Source organism: Periplaneta americana, chromosome 16 (assembly GCF_040183065.1).
Source record: "Periplaneta americana isolate PAMFEO1 chromosome 16, P.americana_PAMFEO1_priV1, whole genome shotgun sequence".
Lineage (NCBI taxonomy): Eukaryota > Metazoa > Arthropoda > Insecta > Blattodea > Blattidae > Periplaneta > Periplaneta americana.
Genome location: NC_091132.1, coordinates 147,830,992 through 147,844,033, shown reverse-complemented (window position 1 = coordinate 147,844,033; position 13,042 = coordinate 147,830,992). Strand labels below are relative to the sequence as shown.

Genomic DNA, 13,042 nt, shown 5'->3' with positions numbered 1-13,042 from the left:
CAAAATTGAAAAAAATTGAGTTAATGTGTGCTTTGGTATTGTGAGAATACAAGCTTTAACATATATGATCACTGATGCTACCTGGTGATTCATAAAGGAGATTGACAAATGACAAAGTTCTATTTGCAGGGGAAAAAGTTATCACTTTGGAGTGACAGAGTTCTATCTGCACTATTAGGCTAATATTTTTGGACAGAGTTTCACACATTATTAATTACAAGATTGAAAGTTAATTTTCTTAGTTCAAATCAGAAATGTGTTTGTTTTATTTCTTTTCTTGTTTCTTTCACAATTATTTATTACAAGAATATAGGAAGTTCATGTTATTTGTTCAAATAAGAAATGTGTTTGTTTTATTTCTTGTTTCTTTTACAATTATTATGTAGGCTACTACAAATAGGTCTAGACTTAATTTTCTTAGTTCAAATCAGAAATGTGTTTGTTTTACGGTATTTCTTTTCTTGTTTCTTTCACAATTATTTATTACAAGAATATAGGAAGTTAATGTTCTTTTTTCAAATAAGAACTGTGTTTGTTTCGTTTGTTTTCTTGTTTCTTTTACAATAATTATGTATTACAAATAGACTGTTAATTTTGTTAGTTCAAATCAGAAATTTGTGTGAAGATATTCATATAACATTATGTATTAGTAAAATAAACTAATAAAACTGCATTTTGGTTTATAATGAACAAGTAATTGAATTAATTTCACCTGAAGTCATTGAAAATTTCAACCGTTGTACAGTAAAAAGTTTAGCTGATTTGGGGATAAGTTTCCAATTGCAAAGCATCACTATCTGTAACGTACACTATGTAAGTTAATTGGACTCAATAATCATAAATTCCTGAACTTAATACAAATTGTATGATAGTTGCTCAATTTGTGCACAATGTCACAAACTATTATAATTATTGGACTCTATAACTTTAAGGCATGGTTTCACAGAACAACAAGGTAGTCAGTAAGAACCTGTCATTCCAAAGCAATGATATAGCCTATCTGCTGCCCACCTCGATAAAGTGATCCCACCTGCCTGCATCTCTTTGCCGGCTCCCATTTTCACAGCAACTTTCCAATCTTATTTCTGTGCGAAACTGCTGTTGGCCAACTTTTCTTTTGCTTATGGTACATATGACTCAACTAGAAGCCAAGTAGGTAAATACATCTGTACGGTAACGTGATAAAGAATTACAAACTAAACCACAGCTGGATAGAAATCAAGTGAAGGTTACGTACGTCCCAGGCACTATAGGAACTTGTTAAAATACCTTGAAAATTCCTTGGATTTATAGTATTGATGTAGAAATTGATGTATCACTGGAAGAGCTATACACCCATCAAAATTTGCCCTAAATACGTACCTTACTTACTTATATACGAAAATCGTCGTGCGTTAATGAAGAATACGGCCATATTTCGTTAATGTACAGTGGGTTTCAGTGTCGTCAACATAGTAATAATAGCCTACTACACAGCTAATCGAACCTAATCTAACCTGTCATGTAATACTACACATCTAACCAAACCTAATCTAACCTGTCACATAATACACACCTCACGTTTAGTATCATTTCGTTTGCATGTACGTATTGCCAACGCTGCTATTCATGTCGGAAGCCATATAATGGAAGTGGATCATAATGGCAGGAAGAAAATATGGCAACTTTCATAACAATTACATTTAGTTCGTTCAGTTCATGTTTTGTGATATATTAAATGTGTTAATGTAGTGATAATTCCATCCTATACAGTACAATAAGAATTGAAATATGTTGTGCCTGTGATAAAAGTATTGAAAATTGGGCATGCCGAAAATTAGTTTACAGCGCCAAATTGGCAGTGATAAAAGTGTACAATATTCGTTCAGTTGCCGGTGGATATTTTACCTTGTCATTATTTAGTTGCTCCTCTTATTATTTGTTTTACTGTTTTCTCCAAATTCATTTCACCCATTCTCACACTGTCTCCGATCTTAAATAGGCCTAGCTAGTAAATTATAATAAAACACACTACCTGGTCAGATTAGGTGCCCCAACACCTTTCTCTCTACAACAAATTTCATTTAATACCTAGTCAGTGATGTATGCAATTGGCTGGGGAAAGGAATTGGACATCCTATCCCATTACAACCTCGCTTAGTTGCCTCATTTTGACCCGCTCATTACGCGTTTTTCCAAAAGCTCATTACCGGTGTCTTCATCCCCTGTGGTCAGTTTCGCCAAGAAATTTAAAAAGCATGGAAAGTTGACATTAATGTGATGTAATCATAAATTGGTATTGAATAAACAATACCGAATTAATTGATGATGTTAGATATGGAAAGATATTAAAAGACGTTAACATGCTATTAATAATAAGATTATGATTACCTCTCCGCCTTCTTTGGTTAAGTCGACAACGACTTCGTAACACTCATCCAGATTTTCAGTCATGTTTAGCCACTGTAGGCGATAAATATTAACAATGCCGATACTTTTTGCTATTGCATTGAATATGTCGACTAGATCATAAAATTACGAGTACCGGTACTGTACTTGAAGTGTGTTGAAAAACTAAGGTAAACAAATTAACGTCAACTCATTCGTCTCATTCTATAAAAAAACACATTCAAGCAGTGTTGTCAACTCCAAGTTCCGAAAAGTCACTATACGCGTAAAAGCAGTGTCGCCGATCCGAAAAATGAGAAAGCGCTAAATCCTTGTTCAAAAAACACCAGAACTTGAGTAAATAGGCCTATCGTAATGATTTTTAGTAAATAGTATAATGAAATGTTACGTAATCACTTTTACAAATAGATTTCCTTGAAGTCATACTCGTCCGTAACAGCCACAGAATCCGATATACCTTCCTTAGTGCTTGAAGCTTCTTGGGAACTGTACGTTTTCATACTTTTAATTTTCCCCCTTACATCCTTCGGCAAATCATAATTATGGCAATATTTCCCTTTATTACTAAGACCAAATCTTATTATTAAAATAGAAAGCAATGTTTTTAATTTTAACCTGTTTCTGTGTTTGTTTCTGATTATGTTCTCTTAACGACTCAAAAACTCTTTCCACGTCTCCATTGGAAGACAAAGAATGAATAGTGCAATTTTCAAAACTTCGTCGAAAGAATTTTCTCCTGTAACACCAAAGACGTTATAATTGTAACACTTTACTATATTATCACACATTTAAAGCAATCACTGTAACACATTCAACTATGTAACACAAAGAAACTAACTTTGCTGGACCGAAACTCAACCACAGAACACCAAGACACAAGATAGGCAAGACTCGACTGATTTTAATAATTCAATTACTTGTACGACGATTACAGTTTACCTCTACCTGCTACCAGTGGCGAAGCTACGTGGAGGCAATTGAGGCAATGCCTACCCAGAAAAAATCTCAAGATAAAGAATTATAAATAAGCCTACTAATATAAATTTGTCGACCTTAATAATTGTTGTGATTGAGAAAATCAGCAGTTTACACAGGATTCTTCGCTCATCGGCCGCTAGATAATGGCACATGTCAACGACAAAATCTGTCTGTTGTGCTCGGCCAGGGTGATGGGCATCTGCGGGTGAGACAATTTCTCGCTTGCCTCTTCTGCAAGAGGAGTCTACTCTAGAGGTGGGGAAAAAATAACGTAACAGTTATTTTGGAACCGTTCCTTGTTTGGAACTGTTCCAAAAAGTAACAGCACCTTGGAACACTATGTTCCAAAATAACAGTGTTGCTCTTGTAGTACGAAATACTTGCGGTTACAAATACTCGTTTCAGTTTGGAGCTACATTATGACAACGCCTGTACCACAGAACGGAACATGTTTGGTACTATTGAAAGCAGTGACGCCAACTTTTGAAAAACAGTAGGTGGGCTCAAACATTTGACGAGCCTTAAGTTAAATAAATCTCACAACACGATAAATTATTGGGTGGGCTCGGATTCCACGAGCTCATATAAGTTGGCGCCACTGTTTGAAAGCAGAATTAGGAATCCTTTCGTCGTATTGAAATAAATGTTGGAAACTAAAGTAAAAGATAAATAGTAAAGATACGAAGATAGCCTTTAAAAAATGTACACACTATCTTGGAACTGATGTTAATTAAGCATAGGATTCTATCAAATAACATAATGCCTGTATTATAGGAACTACATTGTGAATTTTATCAAGGGAGATGAAAATATATAGGTTATGTTTTATTTCCAAATATTTTAGTTTTAGTTTCATTGCCAATTCTTGAAATTAAACTAAAATCTGTTGAAACATGACTGTATTATTGAAGTTCTTTTGTTTGAAAAAAAGTACAACGGTAAATTTTCATATTTAATTACAAAGAGATTATTATTCTTCATGACGATACATTATTAATATGAATTTTAGCACGGCCAAAATTATTATAGCTTTTATTTACGCATTTTTGGAGAAATTGAACACTACTGTGACCTTCAGCTAAGCAGAAGAGGAAGAATAGGTTAGGTTTTATTTACCACTGGGATCCATTTCGATTTCGTGACCAATTTACAAATAATTTAAAATTACATTACATTTCCTGCTTCGAACAAACTTGATCTACGAATTCAATTTAGCATTAGAAAAGTTTTCATTTCCAGGAATTCACATCTCGACTCATTGACATCGTACTGCATCACAAGTATGTGACCATTTAGCGTCCGTACATGTTCCTAAATACCACTGTTACATTACGTACTAGTAGTACGTGGCTCTTCCACTGTTACACTAAATACTCCTGTTACAAAAAATAACTTGCTGTTACAAAAAATACTCGATGTTATGGAACTACATTATGAGTCATGACTATAAAATAACGTAACGGCCTGTTCCAAACCATCACTGTTACATTGCATACTAGTAGTACTGTACCTGTTATACAAAATACTTGTTGTTACATGTTACAATATACTCGATGTTATGGAACAAGGCCGACTTGATGATACCTTCTCTTTCAAAGTTGGAGCGAAGCTAGTATCAAATCGGCCGTGTATGGAACTACATTATGACAACCGTTGCTGCAGTGTTATCAATTTACCGTCTTTGTCACTAGATCTGGCTACTTTTAACAATTTTCAGGGACAAAATCAATACCAACTTTTAATCCTGAACTGGCGTCTTGCATTAATACGTGTATAACGTAACTGGTTTCGTGGTATCAATACTGTCAGTATGACTTCTGGACTTTCTCATGGCCCTCGACTTATACTATTGACTTTTTTTACCCAAATGTTTGCATAAACTACTTTGACTAAATGGTTTTAACAAAAATAAATTGTGTCACACGCTTCACAGAATGACAGAACTGAATTTAGGGACTTGACTCTGGAGGAGTTTCGTTCATTCCTGGTGTGTTTTATTTTGGTACAGTTTCCACATTAAATATATATATATATATATATATAATGTAAAAATTAATTTCTGATCCTACAGAATGATCCTATGGTAATAACATGGAGTCAGGCCACAAAGAGAAAAACACTGCAGGAGGGATTCGATCCGGTGCTGTGGAGCGAACTTCGGCGTAGGCTATATAATATATGGTGGTACTGTTATTTTGGAACTGTTATTTGGAACCTAGTATTTTCATGGAACTGGAACAGTTGGAACTGTTACGAGAAAATAACAACTTTTCCCATCTCTAGTCTACTCCTCTTGCTCTTCTGCCACTTCAACAGAAGGCTTTACGACAGGGATTGGAGAGGACGGAAAATAGCATGAGGTTGTTTGAATTTCTAGCAACCCCCTCCACGTCTCAAGGAGGCATGTCTCACGACCAACCACAGTGACCAACAAAGAATATTCAAACTTTCTCTCGCTTGCAGTTATAGTGTTGCCAGTTCATGGTAGCTAGATCTAGCTATTTTAACTAATTTTCAGCGGCAACATAGATGAAAGTTTTGTATTGTATTATTTTTTTGTTAATTTAGCGAGCTTTTAAAGCCCTCTTAGCGTCAGGAATAAAAATTTTCTCCATTGATAGCATATTTATAGTGAATTTTTACTGCTGTTTAAGGACTTTATCACAAACACTGTTAGCAACACTGCTTTAGTGGGAAATGCTCCTTTTGATTTAGTCGGCTCTAAAGTTACTCAAGATCATTTTTGTTGTTAGAATTAAGTGTGAGTTTACTAGATTGTGAGCGAAATAATGAGAGAGTGAATATCATTTATGTATTATTTTGTGAGAATTAAGGTGTATTTGTCCCCTCAAAGACTTTTAGATTATATTGTCCTATATGGCCTGAAAAGTGTATATGTGGAAGTGTTCAAATTAGTTCGTTTTTTTTTTTTTTTTAACGTTTCCTGTGACCACAGTCTCTTCTGAAAGGAGTATGAGTATTTTGAAAAGAATAAAAACATACTCACGTAATTTTGATCAATAAAAGACTCAGCTGTCTTAGTACCATTGCCATTGAGAAAAAGCTAGTGAAAGAACTGATGAGTGACCAGATGTTCAAGGATCGTGTCATTGACAATTTTGCCACCAAGAAAACTCGCCGTTTGGAACTACTGTACAAAAAAATTTAAGGTAAGACTTTCTGCCTACCCACTCTTTAAATACTGGCTTCGCCACTGCCTGCTACACGCATTCATGGGAACTGGGATTCCAGTCGGGGAAGCCTCTTCATAACGCTCGTGATGTGACTCAAGTAGTGGCGGCTCGTGAACTTCTGGATTGGGGGAGCTGCAGCAGATTTTGGTATTACATACAAATTCCACTTTTTGATATCATTACTAATAAGTATGGAACAAAATAAATGCACTACATATCGAAAAACCAAAACTTCCTGACTTAGTTGGGAGACGTCTGTGGCATCATTTGCCATAATGGCTAAAAAATAAAACTAATACTGAATTTCAGATCGGCAGACACTCAACATACAATCTACCAGTTCATTCTGAATTTTCTAGAATTACCTTTAAACAGTGGCATGTTCCAAATGATTTTTGAGAGGCTCGTTTAGATTACCAACTGTAGCAACCCAAAAAATACACCAGGGTTCTTCGAATCACTTTTTCATCATGTCTCCTAAGGGGAAGTTCATATTGGTCACAAAATTTGATACACTCAATATTTTTTAAAAATAATGTCACGATTTTTCCCCACTTCTTCATTATGTTTGAGAATGTTTGTTCTTTTCGCTTCACTTAATTGCGCAGCAATAGGCCTATTAGGTTTTCCTAACATAGCCAATGAAACAACATTTTTCAGGTGAGACTGCTTTTTAATTTTTAGGGGTAAATGTCCTAAATCTGTCACACCACTCCCAGTCCATGTATTATCACCACCGAAGAGGAGGCAAGGAAAACAAAATACAATATTTTTTTTTCTTCACATCCATGTAACCACAAATGCTTAGCGTAAATTTCATTGATAAACTTACTTACACATTATGCAGTATTTCGGCTGGATGAAGCTTGAGTAAGATTTAAGTCGGGTAACGAACGACCCTTTAATTTCACAACAATCTTCCCCGCAAGGGAAAGTTGAGAAAAATAAATTAATATTCTGAATTCACACACACTCATGCTTGCAAATTTTCACTGGTTAAGTTTCAGTTAAGATGTCACACCAAAGCAACACTCGGATATACTGAAACTGGAAAAGAAGTCTCTTTCGTATTTTACGTGCTATATCAAAAGGATTCTACTCTTGCAATCATTTTGAGTTAAGGCAAATATTAGGTTCTGCTGGAGGCTGGATATAATATACGCAATAATAAAGCAAAAGAGAATATTAATTTCGTTATATTAAGATTCTACAACAATAAGTATATGTAGAGAAAATAAAAATTTTGCCATTTAGGTTCAAGGGAATACAGTACAGAATCCATTTGATGTAGCATTATAATAGCGGTGTGGGCGGAGAGGAAAGATCTTCCCTTGTGGCCTGGCTCTGCAAGCCACTGCAGCGAAATACTGTATGAGTTTTTAAACAGCGGTTTACCTCTGCCTCTCTTCACCTCTATACCCCCTGACCCAAGACACACTCACTATGAGCTGTCCCACCCTGCAGATCCCAATGTGTTCAAATGAAAAAAAATATATGGGACGTTACTCATTCTACAAGGTTTATTTTAATGCTTTTCGGAACTTTGTACAAAGAAAACTTCGCCAGAAAATAAATGAAACGTGCATTCCGGACATGACGGGAGAAATTCGTTCAGGACATGACGTCTGAAAATACCCTTACAAAAGTTATAAAATTGTATATATTTCTTAATACTACATGAAGATTACACTAACAATGTGAAAACTTGACTCAGTTATGTACAATTAAATACAAACACTTTTGTTAACAAACTTCAAATTTTATAAATATGTGAAGAGACGACGCAAGGAAAATTATTCGAGCCTCCCCCTAAAAAATGACCGCAATCAATTTATCGTACAGGACAGCGAAAAAGCAGAAAAATTAAATTCCTATTATGCCACTGTTTTTGGGATGAGGACAATAGTACCACACTTAGCTTCTGTGGAAAATACGGGTCAGTTTTCTATCAAGCCTAGGGACATAAGGAGAAGGATCTCTAAAGTGAAAACTCATAAATCAGTAGGACCTGATGGTATCGCCGGAGACGTACTAAAATTGGGAGGGGAAGCCATGATTCCCTATCTAGTGCGTATATTTGAAATATCAATTAACAATGGTACTGTCCCGCGAGATTGGAAAGATGCAATAGTGGTTCCAATTTATAAGTCAGGGTCTCGCTCAGATACAAAAAATTACAGACCGGTCAGCCTTACCTCTGTGGTTTGCAAACAGATGGAACACTTGATTTCAGCTTATCTAAGGCAGCATTGGGATGACTCAAATTGGTTACATAACTGTCAGCATGGATTTCGGGGGGGCTATTCATGTGAGAGTCAATTAGTAACGGTATGTCAGGATTTAGAAGACGGAATAGATTCCAATAGCCAAGTAGATGCAGTGATTATTGACTTTTCACGCGCATTCGATGTAGTCCCACACGATATATTGTTGGTTAAACTACAATCAACGGGGATTGACTTCAGAGTGCTCCAGTGGATCAAGGAATTTTTAACTTGTCGCACTCAGAGAGTACGGGTAGGGGAGGAATTATCGAACCCAATTGAAATTACTTCCGGGGTCCCGCAGGGGAGTGTCTTGGGGCCTCTTCTATTCTTGGCTTTTGTAAATGATCTGCCAGTTAATATCTTATCTAGGGTTCGCTTATTCGCGGATGATTGTATGCTATACAGGGAAATAAAAAGTCATGAAGATACTACTCTTCTCCAGAATGACCTCAATAGAATAAATGATTGGGCAATAGCCAACAAAATGAAAATAAATTCTCTAAAGAGCAAAGCCATCAGCTTTACAAGGAAAAGAAATAAAATAGTCGCATCGTATACGTTAGGGGGTGAAACCATTCCGGAAGTTAACAAATGTAAATACCTCGGAATAACATTTAGCAGCGATCTCGGCTGGGGGGAACACGTTACAGACACAGCGGGAAAAGCATGGAGAGCGTTACACTTTGTGATGAGGGTACTAAGAAAAGGTTCTGATAAATCCAAAGAGATTGCATATAAATCACTAGTACGTCCAGTAATGGAATATGGTGCTGCATGTTGGGATCCTTACAGATTAGAACATATTAAGACACTGGAAAAGATTCAAAAACGGGCTCTTAAGTGTTGTCGGAAAAATTCACCATTAAAATGGGACACACTCACGGACAGGAGAACGCGAATTCGATTATGCGCACTGTTCAAAACATACAGAGGTGAGCCTGCCTGGAAAGAAATAAAAAATAGGTTGCAGCCGCCAAATTACTCTTCAAGGAACGACCACTCATATAAATTGAGGGAAAGAAGGCAGAGGACGGACACTGGAAAGTTTTCTTTTCTCAATCGTACTATCAGGGACTGGAATGCTTTACCTGCAGACTTACTAAAGGCTTTACCAACAACCAAAAATGTATTTAAAAATAGGCTTAAGGACCTTACTAATAGACGGTAATTATACACAGTACTTAAAGGGTGTAAATGATATGTTGTTATTGAAGTATTGTATCAGTGAAGAATTATGTTGTGTCAGTGAAGTGTGTTGTATCAGTGAAGAAGTATGTCGTGTCAGTGAAGTGTGCTGTGTAAGTGAAACGTGTTCCTGTCAGTGAAGCTGTATAGGTTATAGTGGCAGTGCAAAGTATTTGAACAGTGAAATGTTTTTGAAGTGTTAGTGAAATCAGGATAGAATCAGTGAAATGTGTCGTAGTTCCAGTGCAGTGAGTGAGTTGACAGCGAAATGAGTGTAATGTTGAAAGGTACTTGTGCAGATATGAACATATACTCGTGGGTTTTAGTTCGATCTTAGCTTTAAGATACAAATTAGAATATTTCAAATGTTATTTTAAGTGATCGTTTCATTTAATTTAGTATATTCCCTGTTGTTGTTGTTATTATTATTGTTATTGTTATTATTATTAGTATTAATTATTAGTATTATCATTAATTGTATTTTTAATTAATAAGTTTATTATTGTCATTATTGAGTGTAATTAGTTACCACTGCCACCGGGTATATACCCATTGCAGTGTGAATAAATACATACATACAAATGCATCATTGACGTATGAATTTCAATTACTTTCAATAGCTCGGCTATCACAGTAATTCATTTGTATCACTGTATTATTCTGAAATTTCAGGACTACACATTCACTGTAATTTATTGCTAGGGCTTATTTTACTTAAAATACAAAGAGACTTGTTTTAAGTTCATTTTTGAAATGTTAATCTACTTAATTATTAACAATCCGTATGTCGTAACAGATGACCATATAGGTCCGGAAAACAATTAAAAATATGCATATATTATGTAATAGAGAAAAAAAATGAATAGAATAGGTAGCAATCATAGTAAAATATGCAATTTAGAAAGTTAAAAAATTAAACATTATACAGGCTGATTCAAAATCGCGCGACATAGGACATCTCCGTTATTAGTGTAAGTACAAAAAATAGTTTCAAATAAATGTTTTAGATATTGATACGTGTAGTTCATGTGCAAAATTTAAAGAAAATCGTAAGAGCCATTTTTGAAAAAAAAATTGCAACAAACCTGTTCGCGTTTCAAGTAAAGTACCAGTTTGGTTAGGGAAAACGCATCCAAAACTGAGGTGTCACATCTCTGGAGCGTACGAAACTTAAATTAGAAATGTGGTTTGGGTCGCGCGCCGTAATTAATAAATTGTGTTTTTTGTGTTCACAGGTGAGTAAGTTGAGAGTCACAATGGCAAACTGAAACATTTTAGCACTTGAACTTTCACGACTTGTGTAATTGTTCCACATGCACACTAATGGAGTAAGTGTTCAAATTAGTGGCCATTTTGTTGACGGCACATCCATACACGGTTGAGGTAACTGCTCCGCACATTACGTAACACTGCAGGTGTTATTTGTGCACATTCTCTCCTGATATTTTCCTGCAGTTCATCCAGTTTTCGGGTTCTGTTGCTGTAAACTACAGACTTGAGATGTCCCCAGAGAAAAAAGTCAAGTGGCGTTAAATCTGGACTTAGGCGGCCATTCCACTGGATCCTTGAGACCGATCCAACGCCCAGGGATAACTTCATTCAGAAATTCGCGGACTGTCAATCTGAAATGTGGTGGTGTTCCATCCTGCTGAAAGAAAAACCCACGTCTTCTTTCTAAGGGCAGATCATTCAAGTAGGGCAGCAGTGTAGCCTCGAGATGCTATCTGTACAGTGGAGCAGTGAGCTTGGCGTTCAGAAACACGGGACCGATGACAACATCCCCGTGTATGCCACATCACACATTTAATCTTGGGTCTGAGCCACTACAGCTATGTGGGGGTTCTCGGTTGCCCAGTACACAGCGTTCTGTCGATTCACTGTTCCGTTCAAATGGAAACAGGCCTCATCGTTCCAACAAATATCAGCTTCAAGGTTTGGCTGGTGCGTTCGTCGTTCAAGAAACCATTCACAGAACTGCACCCGAATCTGTGTCATCTGTGCAATTCCTGCACAAAGCGCATACGATAGGGATGGAAATGATAGACGGATAGTATCCTGGACACGGATGCTTGACTGGTGCCACATTCTTGCGTCACTTCGCTGGTTGACCATGATGGACTGACTACCAGCTTAGCTATATAGTACACTAGCTGCGTTTGCATCCCCCTGTTGCTATACGAGGCCGCCCTGAACGTTTTTCGTCGTGGATACTGCCTGCTGTCTTGAACCGTTCCATTAAACGACCAATGCTTCCGTGATGTGGGGTAGGTTGATCTGGATGCCGTCTGTGATATTCTTCTGCTGCTTTCCGTAGATTCAGGCCTCCCGCATGGATGAGAACCATTCCCACCCTCTCAGGAATTGTGTACATTGTCTGTTGCTACCCGGTTCACTGTGAAACTAGCACTCATCTGTCTACACAAAAAAACACAATTTATTAATTACGGCGCGCGACCCAAACCACATTTTTAATTTAAGTTTCATATGCTCCAGAGATGTGACACCTAAGTTGTGGATGCGTTTTCCCTAACAAAACTGGTACTTTACTTGAAACACGAACATGTTTCTTGCAATTTTCTCAAAAATGGCTCTTACGATTTTCTTTAAATTTTGCACATGAACTGCACGTACCAATATCTAAAACATTTATTTGAAACTATTTTTTGTACTTACACTAATAACGGAGATGTCCTATGTCGCGCGACTTTTGAATCACCCTGTATAAATGATTATGTAAAATGCCTATGGATTTCTTTACGATATTTAAACAAATATTTTTAATCTCTTGGGATGTCATATCATATTGTTTTAGAATGTCAGTAGTATATTTATATGCCGATCCGCGGGCACCAAAAAGCAAACCCCTCACCTCCCATGTATAATCATTTGCATTATATTTCTCACTTCAAATACCAGATATTCATGTTTCTGCGTTGAGAGATACGTATGTTAAAACCGTTGCTTACGAGATTATACAAGCTGGCGCATAGAGCTTGAAAAACGAGTCTGAAGTGGTTCCCTCGTAATGCC

The 13,042-nt window shown here is 36.5% G+C and overlaps 1 protein-coding gene across 1 annotated transcript in view; it reads right to left on the bottom strand.

Moving 5' to 3' along the window:
* Positions 1 to 2,611, bottom strand: part of LOC138691291 (inositol monophosphatase 1-like) — a 107,590-nt gene extending 104,979 nt beyond the window's left edge. The window contains exon 1 of the mRNA XM_069813128.1: positions 2,371 to 2,611. Coding sequence (XP_069669229.1) covers positions 2,371 to 2,433 — 63 coding nt within the window. The 5' untranslated portion in view covers positions 2,434 to 2,611. The remainder of the gene's footprint in view (positions 1 to 2,370) is intronic.
* Positions 2,612 to 13,042: the final 10,431 nt, after the last annotated feature.